The sequence below is a fragment of the Podarcis pityusensis genome, assembly GCF_964106645.2.
Source record: "Podarcis pityusensis genome assembly, chromosome: 12".
NCBI lineage: Eukaryota > Metazoa > Chordata > Lepidosauria > Squamata > Lacertidae > Podarcis > Podarcis pityusensis.
Genome location: NC_138037.1, coordinates 44,331,801 through 44,354,546, shown reverse-complemented (window position 1 = coordinate 44,354,546; position 22,746 = coordinate 44,331,801). Strand labels below are relative to the sequence as shown.

Genomic DNA, 22,746 nt, shown 5'->3' with positions numbered 1-22,746 from the left:
GGGCCCTGTCCTCTTGTGAGAGAGTGTTCCACCAGGCCGGGGCCATGGCCGAAAAGGCCCTGGCTCTGGTCGAGGCCAGTCTAATCTCCCTGGGGCCCAAAATCTTCAGGGTGTTTATTTTTGTAGACTTGGACTTTTCCTCAAAGGTTGTGTATGACATAACATAACCTTTTGTTTTATTATTCCTCCAAGGTGCTCGTGGTTCTTTCAGTGTGGTGAAAGAACCACACTGCCAGTGTGGTGTAGTGGTTAAGAGCGGTAGTCTCGTAATCTAGGGAACCGGGTTCGCGTCTCCGCTCCTCCACATGCAGCTGCTGGGTGACCTTGGGCCAGTCACACTTCTTTGAAGTCTCTCAGCCCCACTCACCTCACAGAGTGTTTGTTGTGGGGGAGGAAGGGAAAGGAGAATGTTAGCCGCTTTGAGACTCCTGAAGGGGAGTGAAAGGCGGGATATCAAATCCAAACTCTTCTTCTTCTTCTTCTTCTTCATAGGCTCCTTAGTGGAAGAAGGGGAGTTTGAGGGGGACTTCTTCCAGGCACTGGGTTCCCCTTCCTGCCACTATGTGAGGATTAGGCGAGAGCTCTGAAGACTGCTTGCAATCTCCCAGTGGGAGCAATTCCCCATGTCTGTTCGAACTCCTGAAAAAATTAGTCAGAAAATATTAGTCTGGTTGGCTGAGCCATTGGTCTTCTGAGTCCAGGACGATGGTGGTTAGGAGTTTATTATCCTATTGTTTAGTGAATGTTGAGTTATTTATCCTAAATATCTAGAATGACTCCTAGATTTCCATTTCTGTGCCAGTGGTACTATCCTTTAGCAATACATTGTTTCTCTGTGGGAATTCCTTTAAAAAGAATTATACTTTTCAGTTATATACTTTTCACTGATTTTAATTTTAAAACTTGACTTCCTTCCCCTCTTTCTGAGGTTCCTTAAATTTATTTTTAATATCTTCTGCAAATCCAAATTAACTTATTTATTGATCACACACACACACACACACACACACACACACCCCTTATATAGCTGCAGGTTATTACAATAATCCTGCCAGTGTTTTTATCTGTTTACAATTTATCTGTAAATATCCAACAAACCATTTCCATTCTTTTATATATAAAAAAAGTTTGTTATCATGATTTCTTCCAGTAGGTTTCGCTATGGGAATTCCAGCACAGTTCTGTTTGCTTAACATCTAAACATTCCAAAACTGTCTGACTTGCAGAAATATCCATTCATGGTGAATGACTAAATAATTTTCAGATTACCTAAGTGATATTACTGTAGGCTTTCAGTAAAGCAGTTTTTGCAAACACAGCTAAGGAGGATTAACGTAACATGAAAGTTTGGTAAGCTTCCCCACCCCCCACCCCCCAAAAAAACCTGAGAGTTTTTACTATTTTCCTGATCTTCTTGCAGATGGTTTATTGGAAATATGCAAATCTTTTTGTTGTTAAAAGTGCCTTCTTTCGGAATCAGTGAGCTGTTGATTGCTTGGCAATAATGCCTTTGATAAGGCTCTTTATTTCTTCAGAGTAAATCATCTGGAGAAGCTAAAAATAAATTGCTTCCCTAGTATTACGTTTCATGTCATCGGCTGATCTAGCTGTCATAGGGATGTTATTTGATTCCCTTGGGAAGAAGAGGTACCATTCATAATTGTGGTGGGAAGATTTCTCTACAGAGTTGGCCCAAGTAGTCTCTTTGTCTGTTTAAGGATGTGGAAAAATGTCTTCCAGGTATGAGCTGATCCCAGAGGGATGGATGCAGAGTCTATCAAGGGCATGTCTGCTGTAATTTATCACTCTCTTCTGTCCAGGCCTCCTGAGAAAAAGCTATATATAAAATGTGCTAAATTTGCAGTGGCTTGGGAAGAGATTCAGATCACCAAATATAGGCTGTTATTTATGACCCAAGGCTATATACAGCGTGATCCTATATGTGTCTGCTCTCTTGTTCCTAAATTCCGTGAAACACCCTTTTCTGCTGAAACGGCCTTTCACCTTCCACATGTTCTGAATTCTCCTTGTGCAGCTAGAATGCTTATGAGTATTCCACAACTTCAGAGCATATTCCATGATGGCATAGCAGCTTCAGTAGTGGCTGTGTGTGTCGTCTGGTTATTTTATCATTTATTAAATTTATTTATTAAAATTTAATTCTTCCCTTCCTCCTAAAGCAGTCCAGCGTTGCAATTATTCCTAAAACTGACAATAATTCAAGAACCTCCAAGTGTCCCTATTTTCCAGGGACAGTCCTGGATGTAAAGAAGCCGTCCCAGCTTCTGATTTGATCCCAGAATGTCCCACTTTTCCTTAGTAAGGTAAAGGGACCCCTGACCATTAGGTCCAGTCGTGACCGACTCTGGGGTTGTGGTGCTCATCTCACTTTATTGGCCGAGGGAGCTGGCGTACTGCTTCCAGGTCATTGTGGCCAGTATGACTAAGCCGCTTCTGGCGAACTAGAGCAGTGCACGGAAACGCCGTTTACCTTCCCGCCGGAGCAGTACCTATTTATCTACTTGCACTTTGACGTGCTTTCGAACTGCTAGGTTGGCAGGAGCAGGGACCGAGCAACAGGAGCTCACCCCGTTGTGGGGATTTGAACTGCCGACCTTCTGATCGGTGAGTCCTAGGCTCTGTGGTTTAACCCACAGCGCCACCTGCGTCCCTTTTCCTTAGGACGTCGCTATTTTCATGTTGGAGGGTATGGGGTTATGCAACCCCTGAGCCAAAGAGATAACTAACTAACTAACTAACTTCCCTGCATAGGGAAGTTTTTAAATGTTTAATGTTTCATTATGTTTTTACATAAGTTGGCAGCCGCCCATTTTCATTGAAAGAATGTTGGAGGCTATGTAATATCAAGTTAGATAGAATAATTGCTGGGTTTCACTCTGTTTGAGATAAAGAGATGGGAATATAAATCTTCCAGATTAAGAGATGGGAATATAAATCTTCCAGAATTCATTTTGAAGATTCTCACTAGTTATGGTTAGTTTCCATGATTACTCATGTAAATAAACACCTTTGGTTTTATTCAGCTATTCAGTGTTCCGTAACTTAGTCTGCTGACAGAACAATAGTAAAATATTTCTGAAGAATTTCAAACAAACTTTAGACTGATATACGTACGTATATAGCTCAGAGAAGGTACTTACAGTGACATACTGTCCTTGTGTAAGTGAGGCCTTATTCAAGCCAGTATATATATCTTCTTTTGGATTCTTTGAAATGAGTGGCATAATCAAGAGAATCCAGTTTGTACCGTCCCTGCCGTCTAAACTTTTAAAACCCTATAATGAGAGTAATAATAAAATTATACAGTGCTGAACTAACACTTTATAACTTTTAATAAATATTTCCACAGGCATCGTGGGGAGGCTCAGCTTTGCTGTCAAGGAAGCACCGCAAACTTCTGCAAGGCATCCACAGGTAGATGACGTTTAATTTGGAAAGGGGATAATTAAAGTCAAATGCAAGCGTTTTTGAAGTCCCATTGACTTCAGGGTGACCATCATTTCCTCATTGAAACCACAGACACTCACGTTTCATTTCGGATAGATTGTGTCATGCTCACTATGAGGAGGATGATTGGAAACCTGGAAAAAAAAACGAAGAAAAAGTCTGCTTTATCATATGCAATCACACGGCAATTGCAAAGTAATTTTCTGCTTTTGTCCATTTATCACGTTCATAGGGCCAATTCAGTGGCATGGAATCCTCATAAGATGCTAATGGCAGGGATCCAGTGTTGCGCCCTTCTGGTGAAAGACAGTTCTGTAAGTCTTCTTTTTTTAATTTCCCAAATGCAACTGAAGTGTGTTTTTGCTGCATTGAGAAAATAGATAAATTAACTTAGGTTTTCCAATACAAAAGCATAACATTGCAGACAATTGCATACAGTGCATGAGGTGCTGATGAGGGGTGGTGGGAAATACCTGATTTCTGCATGTGAATGACACCCAAACTTCTACTTATTTGCCAGTACAGTGGTACCTCGGGTTAAGTACTTAATTCGTTCCGGAAGTCCGTACGTAACTTGAAACTGTTCTTAATCTGAAGCACCACTTTAGCTAATGGGGCCTCCCGCTGCTGCTGCTGCCACCGCGCCGCCGGAACACGATTTCTGTTCTCATCCTGAAGCAAAGTTCTTAACCTGAGGTAATATTTCTGGGTTAGCAGAGTCTGTAACCTGAAGCGTATGTAACCTGAAGCGTATGTAACCCGAGGTACCACTGTATTTTAAAATTAACAGACCTGTGATTAGCTAATTTAGGATTGTGCGCATGCCCATTTCAAGTAGCAATAGATTAAGGTAAAGGTAAAGGGACCCCTGACCATTAGGTCCAGTCGTGACCAACTCTGGGGTTGCGACGCTCATCTCGCTTTATTGGCAGAGGGAGCCGGCGTACAGCTGCCGGGTCATGTGGCCAGCATGACTAAGCCGCTTCTGGTGAAACCAGAGCAGCACACAGAAACGCCATTTACCTTCCTGCCAGAGTGGTACCTATTTATCTACTTGTACTTTGACTTGCTTTTCAACTGCTAGGTTGACAGGAGCAGGGACCGAGCAACGGGAGCTCACCCCGTTGTGGGGATTCGAACTGCCGACCTTCTGATCGGCAAGCCCTGTGGTTTAACCCACAGCGCCACCCACATCCCTTAGCAATAGATTGCATGATTTTAAATAGGTTTGGATCCAGATCAAATTTAAGAAATGTGTATTGGAGTCTACAAATATAGATACAGTTAACATTTTATCATTCTATTTGAGATATATATATTCATTCTTTTCGGAATGAACGGGATTAGGAAGTGTTTAGAAGTTAAATGCATTAGTGGGCAAAATAATGACTTAAATGAATAGGACTTTGGAAAATATGGGAAGGCATGTCGGAATGTCATTGAATTAACAAAAAAAAAGTTGGGGGAAGGTGAAAGGGTTTTTAATTTGATTGAAATGGGAAAGCGCTTGGGATGCAGAGGCAGTGAAATGCAGAGATTAGTAAATCCATTGTAAAAGCACAGATCAATCAAAGCAATTGCTGGGTGTCCTCTTACTTTGACAGGAAGCGCTGGGGAAGATCACAGTGTCTCCCAGGCTGTCCTGTTAAAATAAACCTTTCCCTAAACGAACCCTGTCACCACAAGCTTGCATTTAAGTGTCTGCCTTTTTAGCTAGGAGAATCATAACCAAGTAGGCTGGCATACAGCCTTTATACATTTGAGATCCTTTAGAAAATAAAATGTTCACTGTACTGAAAAACATGATATAGATATATTGTCATTTAAAAATTTATACCAAAAGTTGATGTTTGACTGCATCTCCAAATTACAACATTGTTCATCATAGGGTGGATTTGACTTAAATCAAATCGATTTAAATCACGATTTAAATCACTAGTCAGTAAGACTTGATTTAAGTCTCTTTTTTTTACAGAAAGACTCATTCTTGCTGGTATAATCTTAATATTTACAACCAGATAAAGTTTTTATTTTTTGAATGATAAATTTTCAGAGTAGTTTTTACCGTTATATCAAAAATTACTGATTTGGTTATACTATTAGAAATACATTGACAGAAAATTATGAAATTATTGTGAGGTTTAGTAAGTTAACTGCTTATATTTGTACAACTTTTCTGCTGTACTTTAATGGAAGGAGAAAAATAATCATTTCCTTAATAACAATTTAAACAATTTATTTAACTAAAACAATAACAGTATAGCATATGTATCCATATTTGTTAACTGATGTGGTTAAACAATTTTTTAAAAAAACTTACTGCGTTTTAGCACTCTTGAAAAACTTAAATCATTTCCTGATGAATAGCTTTTGGACTATAACATAACTTAAATGTTATGCCAGTGAGAGCCAGTGTGGTGTAGTGGTTAAGAGCGGTAGTCGCGTAATCTGGGGAACCGGGTTCGCGTCTCCGCTCCTCCACATGCAGCTGCTGGGTGACCTTGGGCTAGTCACACTTCTCTGAAGTCTCTCAGCCCCACTCACCTCACAGAGTGTTTGTTGTGGGGGAGGAAGGGAAAGGAGATTTTTAGCTGCTTTGAGACTCCTTAAAGGGAGTGAAAGGCGGGATATCAAATCCAAACTCTTCTTCTTCTTCTTCTTAATTAGAAAACTATCTTTAGGAAGATTTTTCCTCCAAAAGCATTTTATTTTAAAAATCTGTTTTAAATAAAGAAAATCCAATTTAAAAAATAATAATCATTGATTTTTATCCACCTTGGTTCATCAAATATATAAAGGTTCCAGATTTGTGAAAATTCAGCGAACAGGTTATTTTTTCATATGATTAGTTGGTAATTATTTTGGATCCAGTAGAGCTGTCCTAGCATAGAGCAGAATGTACATATAGAAATACTGCATGAATATTCACTTTAGCAGGGGAAGATGTTTCATGCACATAGTTCATAATGTACATGAATTGTTCATCAGCATCGTAAGGAGCGTTGTGAGCTCCTGTTTCAGCAGGCTTTGGGCGGCACGTTAGAATCTCTGAGTTTTCGTTTACATCCTAACTCTACGTCTGTATACCCATATACCAGTGGCTAGGCAGATGTGAGATACTCATGCACTGGTGTACAGATACAAAAGAACAAAAAGCATTATGTGGAAAAAGAAAACATGGTTATGTATCGAAGCACAATATGGCTCAAGCTTAACTGACAAGGGTGACAGAAATCGCATCAGGAAGTCTGCTCCACGACTTTGAAAGGCCACGTTCCACAGTGGAGAATAATGTTTGCAAACCGGGAAACCTTTCCAATTCCCATGTTGCATAATTAGTATTCCGAGACACAGTTTCTCAGAGAACTGCTAATTTAGTTTTCTGCAGTGTTGAGGTCGTAGAGGGGGAAAAAGGATGAAGGGAGTGATGGCAGGTGGGTAGCAATAGCCATGGAATCAAAACAAGAAGATACATCCATGGCCACTGTAAGGCTGGGTTCATACGTATACCCCCAATTCTTCATTCTTCATCCAAAGTTGCTTACAACCAAGGCACTTGCAAAGGAAAGATGGGAAGAACTTTAAGGTATACAGTATTTTGAAAAGATACCTGTTTCCATACTTGGAACTGGTTGAAAGTACACACATGTTGACTTCTGGGTTGGTGCCTCCGGCAATGGCTGAATTCCTCTGATCGGGAGGAATTTGCCCCGTGGGAATTTGGGTCTGTACCGCCACGGCGAAGGTGGAGACCTGTAAAAATCACAGGCGGAAGAAGCCTGTGAACGTGGGATTCGGCGGGCACCTTTTGCGCCTCCCCTACTCGCGGGGGAACCCGATTTCGGGGACCCGGAGCGACGTGGGGTGAGTGGCGCGGTGCTTCGAATCGTCTGCTTCTTCCACGGAGCGAAGCCGCATAGCTGTTGCCGGAGAGAACTGACTTTTTCCTGTGGACAATTTGACTCCAAAGTAATTACCCGTGAGTAGAGCTGATACGGGAGAATCGGATTTTAAACGTTTAATTGGGCATCGAAACGGGGAGGTTCAAAACAGGAAGTCCGCCTTCCCTATTTGTAAATAGACTGAGGCAAGGAGTCTGTAAGCTGAAGTCTTGGAAAGCCTTTTGTAAAAGATTAAATTTCCATCGGCAAAGAGTATAAAATCCCCCTTGGAGGCAGGAGAAGAGGGGGGGAAGTTGTGGACTGAGTATGCCTGCAGGAGAGAGTAAAGAGAGTTAAAATACTGCTGCTCTGACCCTGGAAACGGGCTGCTAGTAGGACTGACGTTTTGGAATGTCCATTGACAGCACTTAGAATGTTCCTTGACAGCTAGCAAAATAAGAGAGATATATTGTTTCTACTGTCTCCGGCTGCTTCTAAAAACGAGTAATAAAGTAACTGAAAACTGAAACTAACTTTGGATTGTACGAGTTGCGCTTAAAGGTGACATTCTTGATTATTATAAATAGAAACTGTTTCCCCCTAGTGGAAGTTTCTGAAATTGATTACTTTATAAGAGCTGGGCTAGGGGAGTTTCCAGCTGCAAGATAAAAACTGCGTGACTCTGGGATTGACCTTGAATCTCTTAAGTGTTATGGCAAATGGAAAGGAAAGAACAGATGAAATGTTAACAGAAGAGGCCTTAGTGGTCGCATTATTGAAAATAAATGACTCGCTGGAACAGCTTCACAAGAAAACAGAAGTGATGAATGTGAAAGCGGATGCTGCAAATAATAAAATTGATTTAATTGTAGAAAGTTTAAATAATCTGGGACAAAAGGTGAACACCAACACAGAAACCACACAGAAATTGACACAGGAATCTACTTTAATACGGCAAACTGCGGATGAAGTCAGGGAGAAAACCTTTGCTGCTGAATGTAAAACAACACAATTGGAGTGTGAGAGAGCCCCATACATTCAAAAGCAACTTGACGAATATAAGCTGACATTTGCTATGATGGAGCTTAAAGAAAAACAAATGAATTTGAGGATCAGAACCCCACCAGAACTGGGAAAGGAAAGTTCGACAGAGCTTCAGGAGGAGACAGGATCAACATCGGCTGAGAAAGAGAGATTTTTGGGGGTCAGTAGGACCGCCAAAAATGTAAATTTACTTAAGGGCAACTGTGAAGGACGTTGGATTGAAGAGAAGGGGGATTGGGAAATATGGACAAATCTGAAGTTGTTATGGTTGGGCCGAGCTGTTGTGGTGGGGATGAGGGTTGCTGTGTTGCCGGGGATGTTGCTTTTGTGTCAAAAAGTGCAAGTTTTGGATGGGAGGGATTGTTTCAGGAGGTGGCAGAGGGATGTTCCTGGATTGGTTTGGCAGGGCAGGAAGCCTCGAGTAAAACTTAAGATATTGACGGATGCTAAAGAAGGAGGTGGACCTGCCCTGCCAGACACCTAAACTTTGTTGTGAATCATCTGCTTTTTGCTGGCTGAGAGAATGGCTGTCTCTTAAAAGCACTGAAGTGTTGGATAATGGCAGATGAAGTTGATGGACTAGACGGAATTGGCGGAAAAGATTGGCAAGATCTGAGACCAGGGAGAAGAGTCGGTGGAAGAAGACTGGGAAAAGTTTAAAGACTATTTATAGAAATATTGTAAAATTAATGAATGTTAGAAGAATGTTGGAATGAAATTATATGGCTTCAGTAGAAATGTTATAAGGAATTAAGCATAAATAGATTAATAGAGTATTAAAGGAAAATAAGGTTAAAAGGTGTTAAGATAATTATAGGATAGAAAACAGGGGAAGATGGTAAGGAATTGCTGAAATAATTAATAGAAGTGGAATACAAAAAGGGAGGTGTGAGGAGGCCGTGGAAATATGGGAAAGAAAGATAAGATATTGGAAGTTTTTTCTTTTTTCTTTTTCTTTTTTTTCCTTCTTTCTTCTTCTTCTTTCTTTTGATGTGTTTTTAAATTGTTTTTGTTTTGTTTTGTTAATTTTTATGTAGTTTTTTGTATTATCATGTATTGTTTTTTCTTTGTTTTTTCTTTTGTAAGTGTTTAAATTGTTGTAAAAGCAATAAATATTATTATAAAAAAAAAAGTACACACATGTTGAATTCCTGCAGTTTTGAGATAATTATCTAAGTCAGCGGCGTTGCGTATTTAGCAGATTAATTGCGCTGCAGAAAGCGTGCTGGGGAGACCACACGTTCAGGAAACAACGAAGAAACGCAAAAATATATTTTGCTTGGCTTTAATTACAAAAACAAAAACTCCTCTTACATTAAATCTATGAGTATGACCCATTCACCAGGGTACTGAGAGAGGCACACACTGCTCTTTATATACTATACCCAATTGCTGGCACAGCTTAATTAACACAACTTAACAGCACCTGCTATACAATGAACCTTAATATTTAAATAAACCATTCAACAAATGGTGTCCAATTTTTTTTTCAAAGAGTGCCAGATTTGATGAAGTGAAGGGCCGTGAGGGGCGACCAAAGGGCCAACCAGTTATTGACCTATTTTTAGGATTGAAGTTGTTGACCTTTTTTTAAGGGTTTTACCCCAGGAAGTAAACTGCCACAGGGGCTGGATTAAACCAACCGGCAGGCCGGATTAGGCCCCCAAAACGGACTTTGGACATGCCTGATCATATTGATATATTCGCCGATCTTTTCCTTCTTTTTGCCCTTCAATCTGTTTTTTTTTTTAATAATAATTTTTATTAAAATTTCAATCAGAAATTAAACAACAAAAAAAGAAAGGAAAAACATCAAAGAAATATACACAGATACACCATACAAATCTCAAAGAGAAAATAAAAAAAACACAAAAGACAAAAATCAACAATAAAAAAGAACATAACAATTAAAAACAATATCTCTTTTCCATTTACGTTTTTAAATTTACTTATTTTCTGGACTTCCTCGTACCTCCCTCTTTTGTATTCCAATCCAAATTGTTAGTCCAGCAATTTCTTTTCCACCTTTTTAATCCCAGTCTTTAATTTAATATAATATTGAAATATATAACTTCAACTTCTTTAAACCTAATCTTTAGTCTTAATGTAATGTAATGTAACATTAAAATTTTACCTCTTAATTGTCAAATTTCCATTTCATTAAACATCTTTAATCCTAATCTTTAGTCTTAATCTGTCATTAACCTTAACCTGTACAGCTGGAAACCGCTTATTTTCAGTCCAACATCACTCTAACATTCTTTAATTTTGCAATGTTTCTGAAGATAGTCTTTGAATTTCTTCCAATCTTCCTCCACCGACTCTTCTCCCTGGTCACGGATTCTACCAGTCATTTCCGCCAGTTCCATATAGTCCATAAGTTTATTCTGCCATTCCTCCAGCGTGGGAAGTTCTTGTGTCTTCCAATACTTTGCGATGAGTATTCTTGCTGCTGCTGTTGCATACATAAAGAAAGTTCTATCCTTTTTTAACACCATTTGGCCGACTATGCCCAGGAGAAAGGCCTCTGGTTTTCTTTTTGCCCTTCAATCTGCAGGCTCCATTTCCTGAGTCAATGTTTCGATTTCTTCGTTTGTTTCCTCTTGGGTTAAGGCTAAGGGGTTGGGACTTGCCTCAGGCCGCCATGAGCTCATTGCTGAAGTGAGATTTCAGCCAGAGGACTTAGTGGCTCCAAGCTCATTTGCTCATACTGCAAACCACAAACATAACAGGGAGCCAGACACATTGAATACATGAGGCCTTAACTTCCAGGTGACATGTCTAGGATTGCATTGTTAATCACTCTACTGCAGCCATCCGTCTTCATGAGGAAGATTAGTCGCTTCTTGCTGGCAAAGTGTTGCTCATTCTTAATTTCCATGCATAATTATTTGTCAGTTTGCTGGGATGGGCTGCAATGTTTAGTCAGTTAATTGGTTAGGTGAATTGTTTGAAAACATTTTGATTGACTGGGGGGAAAAAAAGGTCCTCAGTTAACCCGGCAGCAAATCTCGTAGTACTACTATAATACTACTATTAAAAAAACCTTGTAGATGAAAAGGCCCACCTGTCAGCTCTAAAAAGTGTAGATAAAGAGAGGCATTGCTTCCCGGGTGAGAGAGAAGTTCTCCTTCCAAGATGCTACCTGCTGTGATACATCATCTGAAAACAGAGAATGTGTCTTGTTTTTTCTTTAGAACTATTTTTCAGATACAGTGGTACCTCAGGTTAAGTACTTAATTCGTTCTGGAGGTCTGTACTTAACCTGAAACTGTTCTTAACCTGAAGCACCACTTTAGCTAATGGGGCCTCCTGCTGTTGCCGCGCCGCCGGAGCCCAATTTCTGTTCTCATCCTGAAGCAAAGTTCTTAACCTGAAGCACTATTTCTGGGTTAGCGGAGTCTGTAACCTGAAGCGTATGTAACCTGAAGCGTATGTAACCTGAGATACCACTGTAACACAAACTTATATGCATCAAGGTCTAAAATCCTTGCTTAATCAGCAGAGATTTCTTCCATCTTATGACAACCCTGGTTAAAATCACAGGATCAGGGAGGTTGTCACACAAATTGCTTAGAACTGTTGTGCCCGTGGAGTCTCCGCAAGTCACCCATTTGTGAGATGTCATACTGCACATAGATATTGAATGTCTGCTGAAAACGTTCCTGTTCTGCCAGGCAATTAAGAACACACCCCCACAATGGTCAGTTGGTGTTTGTTTTTCATTTCTTTCTGCTGTTAACTTTTTATGATTTTATCAACTGGTTTTTACGTTTTCATACTGTTGTAAACGGCTGTGATTTTCGCCCCCGATACAGTGGTATATAAATATTATTTTTAAAAATAAATACATATATAAATATTCTCCTAGAGACTTCCATTGATCTATTTATTTGTTCAATGTCAGGCTTCGGGAAATTCTATCCCTCCCCTGGTCGCAGCAAGAAGCATAGAAAAGATAGAAAAACAAAGAAGAGTTCTTACTTAATGAGTTTATTCAATCATCACAGCGAGAGATGAAGGAAGGCAGTCCGTCTCCCATTAATGGCGTCGCTCCAACTGAGCTCCTTCCCCCTCCCTTCCAAGCAACACCACTTCCCCATACGGTGGCTGCCAGGGGCTAATTTTCTCTGAGTCTTTTGCTCTTGCACTCTCAACGAACGCCGCGATCTGGGAGAAAGGGGGTTCAGAAATACTCTCCAGTGAGAACATGTTAACTGGCTGCTCTGCCTCCCCTGGCTCTGCCTCCCCTCTCCTTTCTCCCAACTCTTCTGTCTGTCTGTCTCTGAGCTGTGACCTTCCTCAAACCACTGCTGTAATTCAACGCTGCCTTCCTCTTCTCTGGAAGCTTCAGGAGAAGTGGGGCGGCGATCTTCACCATTCCTCCTCCATCTCGTCCCCTTCAGTCCAGTCCCTGACATTCAAGCACATAGTTAAGCTGATGGAATTTGCTTCCATGTGATGTAGTGATAGGTGGATAGGTGGATTTTAAAAGAGCTAATAAGGCAAACCTGCGGAAGTTAATGTTATCCATGGCTGCTGGTCACAATGGCTACATGCTGCCTCCAGGAGGAGAAGGATGCCTCTGAACTCCACTTTCTGCTCAACAACTGTCGGAGAGGGAGATTGCTATCTTGTCCTGTGTTTGTGTCAACAAAGGCAACTGGTTGGCCACTGTAGAATTGGGATGCGGGATTAGAATAGGGGGTGGGCAGGCTCTTTTGTTACCTTGCGTATGGGTGTTTTGCATCTTTTAAACTTTCTCCCTCAGTGATGCTAAATTTAGAACAAGACCGATTGACATCCAGTCTTCTCTCTCCAATGGCCTCCCTAAAGGATTGTTAAAATTTTCCCTTTTAGGACTATAAATGGCTCCTCTCTTCCTTAAAGTAAAGGTAAAGGGACCCCTGACCATTAGGTCCAGTCATGGCCGACTCTGGGGTTGCGGCACTCATCTCGCTTTATTGGCTGAGGGAGCCGGAGTACAGCTTCCGGGTCATGTGGCCAGTATGACTAAGCCGCTTCTGGCAAACCAGAGCAGCGCACGGAAACACCGTTTACCTTCCCGCTGGAGCGGTACCTATTTACCTACTTGCACTTTGACGTGCTTTTGAACTGCTAGGTTGGCAGGAGCTGGGACCAAGGAACGGGAGCTCACCCCGTCGCAGGGATTTGAACCACTGACCTTTTGATCAGCAAGTCCTAGGCTCTGGTTGAACCCACAGCGCCACCCACATCCCCCTCTCTTCCTTAAGTAGATTTAATTGTCAGAAGCTGTCTGGCTAAAAAAAAATTTTAAGCTGTTTGTACTTTTGATATTGTGTGCTGTTTTAGTGCTTTATAGCTGCTTTAGATAATTATTATTATTATTATTATTGTGAATGGTTTCAGAATTGCTTAAGTTATTGTTTTAATTCACTCTGCTTCCTTGTTGAGGAAATGCGGGGTATAAATGTTTTAGCAGATGAATATTGGATAGATAGATAGATAGATACGCAGAGAGGAATCCTCTGCTCCAACCTGTCAGTACCCATAGATGAGAAAATTGGCTCCTTTTCAATCCAGGACTTGTGTTTTGTACATGATGCTGAATAGCTTGTGTCTGGTATGCATATGTTTTAGGTTTTGCCTTGACATATTCCCCCCTCTGTTTTATTATAAGCTTGACAGAGCTATCTGTGCTATATTGTAATGCAGATTAAAGGCTGTACATTCAGTTACAGAAATACAGACACTTTCATTAGGCATAATGTCAGAGTCCTTGTAAACCCGTTCCTGCAGCAGACAGGCAGGAAGAGGTGCAGAGAAGTGCCATCAAATACTAAACTTATTTTCTGTCTGTTCACAGTGGACATCTTCTATATTCAATTTTAAAGTGGATTGTGTGCTGCGTTGTGAGATGATATTCGGCAATATCATTATGAATCGGTGTGCGGTTCTATAGCCTTCACGCTCTGCTGGGAAATTGGGCAGGATATCTTTAACCTGAACACTGGCTTGCAGGCCAATTATATTTCCAAAAGCAACTTATTGGACAGAGCTGAATCAGAATTGAAATCGGCCCCATTACTGGCTTTAATTCTCTTTTCTAGCTCTTCTGTTTCTCTCCAGCACCTTCTGACTACATGCTTCCAGTGACTTTTTTGCTCAGCGCCTCTTGCCCAGTTATCAATCTGCATCCTTCTCCCACAACTTTCCATTCTGACCTGTGTGCCTCTAATGCAAATAAATTTTATAAATAAAAATTATTATTATTATTATTATTATTATTATTATTATTATTATGCATTTCCAAGTATTTTCGTACTTCCATAAGTGTGCAGGATTTCGTAGTCAAAACGTTTGGTGTTCCTTGGTGCAGAATTCATACCTGATGGATGCACAGACTTTGCTTCTCCTCATCCTTTTCCTTTTTCAAGCCCTTCTCTGTATCATTTCTCACTTTTTCATGTGCCCAATTTTGTGACTCAGTGGTCAGAACTTAGCATCTTGGGAAACATGGGGTGTCCACCAGTAGCTCCCTGAGTGATCTTCTTCTTTGGCGATCACTCGTAGCCAAGTAAGATTGTCTTCCATAAACACGGTTTTAACAATGAGTCTGTAAGTGACTGTGGAGGCCAATTCTGGATTCACATGTCCTTCCACATTGGTTTTTTCTTTATTTTCCTTTTACAGTATCTCGCTTTCTTTTTCTTTGGGTTTCTCCTTTCCTTGCCTTTTTCTCCCTTCTGGCTTTGTTCTCTTTTAGACCAAGTAGCTGTTTTATCTCAGTGTGTTATAAAAAATATACTTTGTAATGGGTATGTAATTTTGTATATCTTTCAATAAGTATCAATAAACATTTTTTAAATTTATTTTTTCAAGGATAGTTCGGTGAAGATGTAAACTCAGTGTTGGGCTACTGTGAAAAAGGCAGATTCTATGCTAGGGATTGTTAGGAAAGAACCTGAAGATAAAAGTGCTGATTCCATAATGCCATTATACAAATCTATGCTGTGTGTACACCTTTGGTCACCTTACCTCAAAAAGACTGTACTCAAAAAAAGAGTACAGTCATACCTTGGTTTTCTAATTTAATCCGTTCTGGGAGTCCATTCAACTCCTGGAACAGTTCGAAAACCAAGGTGCGGCTTCCGATTGGCTGCTGGAGCTTCCTGCAGCCAATTGGAAGCTGTGTGAGCCGCGTTGGACATTCGGCTTCTGAAAACCATTCGAAAACCAGAACAATTACTTTGGTTTTCGATCATTCCAGGAGTCAAAACGTTTGAGTTCAAAGGCGTTCGGCTTCTAAGGTTCCACTGTATTGTAGCATTGGAGCGACTCCCCCTATGAGAGTCGCAGTATTTGGGACTTCTTAGTCAAGAGAAAGAGCGAGTTAAGGCAGAAATGTATAAAATCATGCATGGCATGGGAGACAGTGCATAGAGAACAGTTTTTCACCTTCTCGGACATGCAGTGAAGCTAAATGTTGGAAAACTCAGGGAGGTCAAAGGAGCTACCGTATTTTTCGCTCTATAACACGCACCCGACCATAACATGCACGTAGTTTTTAGAGGAGTAAAACAAGAAAAAAAATATTCTAAACGAAACAGTGGATGTATGATTTTTGTGGTTCATGCTGTGGCCACAGACATGTGATCTGACAGTGAGTTTGGAGTAGCCCAATGCAAAAATCCTGAGGATCCATGTGGATCCATGCTTTGTAACCACGTTTTAAGTGGGGAGGGAAGGAAAAGCACTCAAGGGAGAAGGAGCACGCGTGGGGTGGGTGGAGAAGGATGCTGCTAATAATAATGAAGAAGAGGGGTATAAGGGGAGAAGGAGCACGCCTGGGGTGGGTTGAGAAGGATGCTGCTAATAATGCAGAAGAGGGGTTTAAGGGGAGAAGAAGCACGTGTGGGGTGGGTGGAGAAGGATGCTGCTAATAATAATGAAGAAGAGGGGTATAAGGGGAGAAGGAGCACGCCTGGGGTGGGTGGAGAAGGATGCTGCTAATAATGCAGAAGAGGGGTTTAATGGGAGAAGAAGCACGTGTGGGGTGGGTGGAGAAGGATGCTGCTAATAATGAAGAAGAGGGGTATAAGGGGAGAAGGCTCCTCTCCTCTCCCGCTTTGCTCCTTTAAAGCAAGCAGGCTCTGCTTTTCTTCCTCCTCCCCGCTCATCCCTGGCTTAGCGAGCTGAAAAACTTTGCTGCTATGTAGCGAGCTGAGTGGGGAGGAGAGAGGGACAGAGAGCCTGCTTGCTTTAAAGGAACCAACTGGACAGGAGCCGCTTACACTCGTGTAAGCGGCTCCTCTCCTCTCCCGCTTTGCTCCTTTAAAGAAGCAGGCTCTCTGTCCCTCTCTCCTCCCCACTCAGCGGCTCTTCTCCCGGCTCTTCTCCCGCTTTGCTGTTTCAAAGCGAGCCATGGAGGCAGGAAGGAAGGGGAACCATGGATCCTCTGCTCACGACTGCAGCATATCCCCCCCGCCACCCGTAGGCACACGCACAGACATTTCCCCTTACTTTCTAGGAGGAAAAAAGTGAGTGTTATGGTGCAAAAAATACGGTACTTCCTTACACAGCACATAGTTAAACTACAGCATTCACTCCCACAAGAGGCAGTGATGATGGCCACCAACTTCGATGGTTTTAAAAGAGGATTTGACATATTCTGGGAGGATACTGCTATCAGTGGCTTCTAGCTATGATGACGGTGCTGTGCCCCCATGCCAGCTGCTGGAAAAAGGTCAGCTATTGTGATAACAGGGTCCTGGACTAGAAGGGCCTTTGGCCTGATTCTGCAGGCTCTGCTTATGTACCCAGCTGCGAAGACCACGCTGGGAATATATTACATCCCCAAGACCTCGACAGGTAGTCTAGGGTACTGTCCAGATTCTGCTGAACTCCAATGCCTATCAACCCTGGCCAGTGACCTGGAAGATACTACGTTGGCTAGCCTTGAGTAATCATAAATTATTAACACAAAAATCAGATATTCAGAGCTGGTGTAGTTTGGTGGCTAAGATGTGAGATTTGAATCTGGCCCCTAGTTCACATCTGTCAGAAGCTACCTGGAATTATTATTATTTATTGAATACCGCCCTATACCCAGAAGTCTCATCGATGTTTTTTTGTACATTTTCTGTGCACAAAAGTGACATCTCAGTTGAGGTTCTCTGCTGAAAAGGTTTTTGTACCAGCCCACAACAGTTATTAGAATGTTATCTGTAGATTCCTAAACCTAATGGTTAAGTTCAAGACATAGTCTTAGAAATCCTAGGTTAATAAAATGTTATAATTTGAGCCTGGGGATGGGAGGGCCTTTCTTTTTCTTCTTCCAACAATCTTCTGTACAACCATGCGAGAAAATACCAAAGGTTAGACTGTCAGAATTCTAAGAAAACTTCTGAAACCAATAAAAATTGCATAGCAATTGAGACATCTCACCTTTTAATCTGAGCAGCTTATTTTTAGCCCTGTGTTTCTCATTCCTTCAGCTTGCTCTTTACATACCTATATTGGTTGATTTTGCTGTCCTTGAAATTCATTTTCAAGACACATTCATTGTGGTTTACTATTCCAGTGCTCATCACTACTCAGATGTTATGCGTTAGGAGGTGAGAAATAAAGAGGCAAAGACACAGGTTGTGGGATAAACTAGAGCCACTTTCACACAATTGTAGAGTTGCAAGAGACCCTGACGGTCATCTAGTCCAGCCCCCTGCAATGCAGCAATCTCAACTAAAGCATCCCTGACAGGTGGTCATCCCAACTTCTTCTTAGAAACCCTTCAAGGTAGGAGAGCCCACCACCTCCCAAGGGAGTCCGTACTACTGTCAAACACAGGCTTCCTCAAACTTGGCCCTCCAGATGTTTTTGGCCTACAACTCCCATGATCCCTAGCTAGCAGGACCAGTGGTCAGGGACGATGGGAATTGTAGTCTCAAAACATCTGGAGGGCCGAGTTTGAGGAAGCCTGGTCAAACAGATCTTACTGTCAGATACAGTGGTACCTCTGGATGTGAACGGGATCCGTTCCGGAGCCCCGTTCGCATCCAGAAGCGAACACAACCCACGTCTGCGTGTGTGCGGGTCGTGATTTGCGTCTTCTGCGCATGCGCATGACGTCATTTTGACCGTCTGCTCCGTTACTTCTGGGTCGCTCGCAACCCGAAAATATTTATCCCGAAGCTACTTCAACCCGAGGTATGACTGTAATTCTTTCTGATGTTTAGTTGGAATCTACTTTCTTGTGACTTGAATCCATTGATTTGGGTCCTACCCTCCAGAGCAGGAGAAAACAAGCTTGCTCCATCTTCCATGTGACAGCCCTTTATAACTTCAGCACTTAAGAACTTATTAAACTTTCTGAACTGCATCAGGGGAATTAGACCACGTGGTGGAAAATCCCAAAAGCTTCTTAAACTCCTAAGCCTGCTGGCCATGGGCTAGCCCACCCCGCAGAGTGTCAAGCTGGTCTTAAACCCAACTCTTTCCCCTCTTCCGCACCCTTAAAGGCAGATGTTCCCCATCCATGGCCTCCCCAAGCTGCACAACCTGGAGTGAGTGACCCAGGTTCCCCTCAAAAGTGGTTCATATTGTGTACCACAAGGTCGCAAAGCCCTGTGTGCGAGTCTCTGGAGTCGCTATTCACCTGAAAGTGCCTCAGGATACTTAATATTTTTTCCACCTCTTAACTTTCCTTTCCCTCCCACCATACAGGCCTTCTGAAACCAATAAAAATTGCATAGCAAGTATCTGCTATCCACAGGCTTTATATTGACTGTTTATTGAGAGACCTCACATTTACATTTCAATTTCTTACTTTTAGTCCTGTGTTTCCCATTCCTTCTGCATTCTGTTTGCAGGTGTTGTTCCTGAAATTCATTTTCAAGGCACATTCATTGCAGTTTAAGATTCCAGTGCTCTAGATGTTTTGCAATGGCATTTTCTATGGAATTAATTTGGAGAGTAAAAAGCCAATGAATCACTGAGTGAAATAATTTCATTTTAAAGCTGGAATCATCATGTAATAAAATGGTCTCCCTGCTGCCTGGTTTTAAATGTGAAGCACTATAGAATTTTAGAGAGAGATCAGAGTTGATGCTCTTCTTGAGTGTATCTTTATGGTGCGGAGTGAGAGAGTTATATGATAACATTTAGAAGCTGCGCATGGTAATAATGAAACATTTCACTGCCCATCGGTGCAGGTGCTAATGTGGAAAACCTTCGAGCATGTGGCTGTCATTTGTCTCTGAAGCCCATAAACCACTGAGAATTGTGAAAGAAACATCATGTAGCCTTGAACAAGATTCAGCAACAATTTACTTAACAGTGCAATCCTATACATGTCTACTCAGAAATAAGGCCTACTAAGTTCAATGGGGCCTGCTCTCAAATAAGTGAGGATAGGATTACGAGGGAGGGGGGGACAAACATAAAAAGATCTTGGCCTGAGATAGTAGTAGTAGTAGTAGTAGTAGTAATAATAATAATAATAATAATAATAATTTATTATTTATTATTTATACCCCGCCCATCTGGCTGGGTTTCCCCAGCCACTCTGGGCGGCTTCCAACAGAATATTAAAATACAATAGTCTATTGTAGTCTCCATCGTTCTGCCCGGACACTGAGGTCCAGTGCCGAGGGCCTTCTGGCGGTTCCCTCACTGCAAGAAGCCAAGCTACAGGGAACCAGGCAGAGGGCCTTCTCGGTAGTGGCACCTGCCCTGTGGAATGCCCTCCCACCAATGTCAAAGAGAAAAGTAACTACCAAACTTTTAGAAGACATCTGAAGGCAGCTTTTAATGTTTAATAGGTTATTGTATTTTAGTGTTTTGTTGGAAGCCTCCCAGAGCGACTGGGGAAACCCAGCCAGATGGGCGGGGTATAAATAAATTATTATTATTATTATTATTATTATTATTATTATTATTATTATTATTTAAACATTAAAAGCTTCCCTAAACAGGGCTGCCTTCAGATGTCTTCTAAAAGTCTGGTAGTTGTTCTTCTCTTTGACATTCGATGGGGGGGGCGTTCCACAGGGTGGGTGCCACTACCGAAAAGGCCCTTTGCCTGGTTCCCTGTAACTTGGAGATGTTGTGTGTCTGTGTTTTAAATACAAATTCCTGGAGCTCCTTGGCTATTGTTGAGTCAGTTTCTGGAAAGAGTTTACAGCAGTTATTCCGAGCTATAGGACAGATGCAGAATTGGATAGCGCGGTTCAAGCACAAGGTTTGTAGGGATTCAATGTGCCAAGTAATTACACCCATTGCCTTGCATTAAATTTAAATTACAGCAAATCTGTTTTGTGAATAAAATCAAGGCCCTACTAATTTATGGAATGAAATTCAGTTCCTAATACAGATGGAGATAAGTTAGCCACCAGCTACCCGAATTCATTCCCCTTAAATCCTCCTTTTTCCAAAGAGGTTTGGAATTGCTGAGCTCATCATTTTGCTGGTATCTTGGTAACCATGGCTCCTATTTTGAAACTGTAGCTCCCACAGCAAAGCCAGAACTTAAAGGGTCCGTGCTGCACACAAAAAAGGGAAGCATTATTGCATTCCAACATTTTTAATTACCTGTCGTGAATACTGTAAAGGTAAGACTCATGCTGTTTCATCTCATGTTGCCTCTTATAACAGGACTTGCTTAAGCGATGCTACTCTGCCAACGCGTCCTACCTGTTCCAGCAAGACAAGTTCTATGACGTCAGCTACGACACAGGTGACAAATCGATCCAGTGTAGCAGAAGAGCAGATGCGTTCAAGTTCTGGATGACCTGGAAGGCCCTGGGCACAACTGGCCTGGAGGAGAGAGTAAACAGAGCCCTTGCATTAGCCAGGTAAAGGTAAAGGGACCCCTGACCATTAGGTCCAGTCGTGACCGACTCTGGGGTTGCGGCGCTCATCTCGCTTTATTGGCCGAGGGAGCCAGCGTTTGTCAGCAGACAGCTTCCAGGTCATGTGGCCAGCATGACTAAGCCGCTTCTGGCGAACCAGAGCAGTGCACAGAAATGCTGTTTACCTTCCCGCCGGAGCAGTACCTATTTATCTACTTGCACTGGTGTGCTTTCGAACTGCTAAGTTGGCAGGAGCAGGGACCGAGCAACGGGAGCTCACCCCGTCGCGGGGATTCGAACCGCCGACCTTCTGATCAGCAAGTCCTAGGCTCTGTGGTTTAACCCACAGCACCACCCGCGTCCAGGCGTTAGCCTTTCAATTCTGAAGGTTTTGACACCAAGTGTATAAAATCATGTCAAGTTAAGGAATGATGAGTTGTTGCGAGAAGATCCATCTATTAAGCTTAACATGTATTTTTACTAAGTGCCCTAACGTAGGCTTGCCGGAAAATTCTGGACATGTACGTAAATTGGACGCCTAAAATGGCATCCGCGGGGAATATTTTTCCGGGGGCTTTTCATGGAGTGCACTGTGAGGGCTCCATCCACCCATGGCGCCACTGCTGTTGGCACTGGCTGCTGCCTCCCTCGCTTGGGTGTGCGTGGCTGCCCTGTCGGGGAACCACTTTAGCATGAGGCAGCAGCACTGTGTCCTGAGCTCGGAGGCCCCTTGCAGTGCCATCACCTGGCATGCCTTTCCCTGGGCCCTGGACCCACCGTTTACATCTGTGAGCCTGCCCACCCAGCCAACAAGGTGTGAGCGCTCCTCCCCGACGCTTCCCACTGTCTCCTGCAGGTAAATGGAAGGCAGCGTGGGCTCGTGTGCAAGTGTGTGTGTGTGTGTGTGTCTGTGTGTGTGTTATTCCAGAAACTGGAAGCGAGAGCATTGCTTTCACTCTCCATGAGCTCTGTGATCCAGGGAGGTTGGGTGGCCTCTAGCCTTAGCAGAATAGGCTCTCCCCCACCCTCCCCTCTCAGCCTGAGGCAACTCTATGGTTGCAGGAGGCTGGGTGGGTCCTTGCAGGCAGCGGTGGGAAAGGAGAGTGGATTTGAAGGGGAGCTGCAGAGACAGCAGGGCAGCAATGGCCAGAGGTGTCCACCAAGGAAAGCAGGAAGGCAGAGGGTCCAGGGTGCGTATTGGGCTTTGGGGAAATGAGGGGCACCAGTTACGGCAGCTGCATTATTACATGGAAAGGATTAACTGTGATGGTGGGGCGGGCAGTGGGCACTGCCTCGCCTCCGCTGCCTTCTTGTAGGGGTCAGTTGTGGATTTTTCAGCGTTTTCCTTAAAAAAGGTCAACAATTTTGGTGTTTTCCGTTTTGAAATACAGTGGTACCTCGGGTTACATATGCTTCACGTTACATACGCTTCAGGTTACAGACTCCACTAACCCAGAAATAGTGCTTCAGGTTAAGAACTTTGCTTCAGGATGAGAACAGAAATCATGCTCCGGCGGCAGCAG

The 22,746-nt window shown here is 42.5% G+C and overlaps 1 protein-coding gene and 2 long non-coding RNA genes across 5 annotated transcripts in view; 1 reads left to right on the top strand and 2 right to left on the bottom strand.

The window, feature by feature from the left end:
* GADL1 (glutamate decarboxylase like 1) overlaps window positions 1–22,746 on the top strand; it is a 104,254-nt gene that overhangs the window by 38,939 nt on the left and 42,569 nt on the right. For all 3 annotated transcript variants that reach the window (XM_080974834.1, XM_080974833.1, XM_080974835.1), the window contains exons 10-12: window positions 3,371–3,435; window positions 3,701–3,782; window positions 21,027–21,226. In XM_080974834.1, the coding sequence (XP_080830960.1) occupies window positions 3,371–3,435; window positions 3,701–3,782; window positions 21,027–21,226 (347 nt within the window). The remainder of the gene's footprint in view (window positions 1–3,370; window positions 3,436–3,700; window positions 3,783–21,026; window positions 21,227–22,746) is intronic.
* LOC308459582 lies at window positions 492–13,430 on the bottom strand. The gene is made up of 3 exons (XR_013978182.1): window positions 12,378–13,430; window positions 3,549–3,602; window positions 492–639 (listed from the first exon to the last, which is right to left on the bottom strand). It is a non-coding gene; the product is annotated as an uncharacterized lncRNA (long non-coding RNA).
* LOC308459604 lies at window positions 15,641–21,067 on the bottom strand. Its single transcript, XR_013978213.1, has 3 exons — window positions 20,964–21,067; window positions 19,201–19,326; window positions 15,641–15,719 (listed from the first exon to the last, which is right to left on the bottom strand). It is a non-coding gene; the product is annotated as an uncharacterized lncRNA (long non-coding RNA).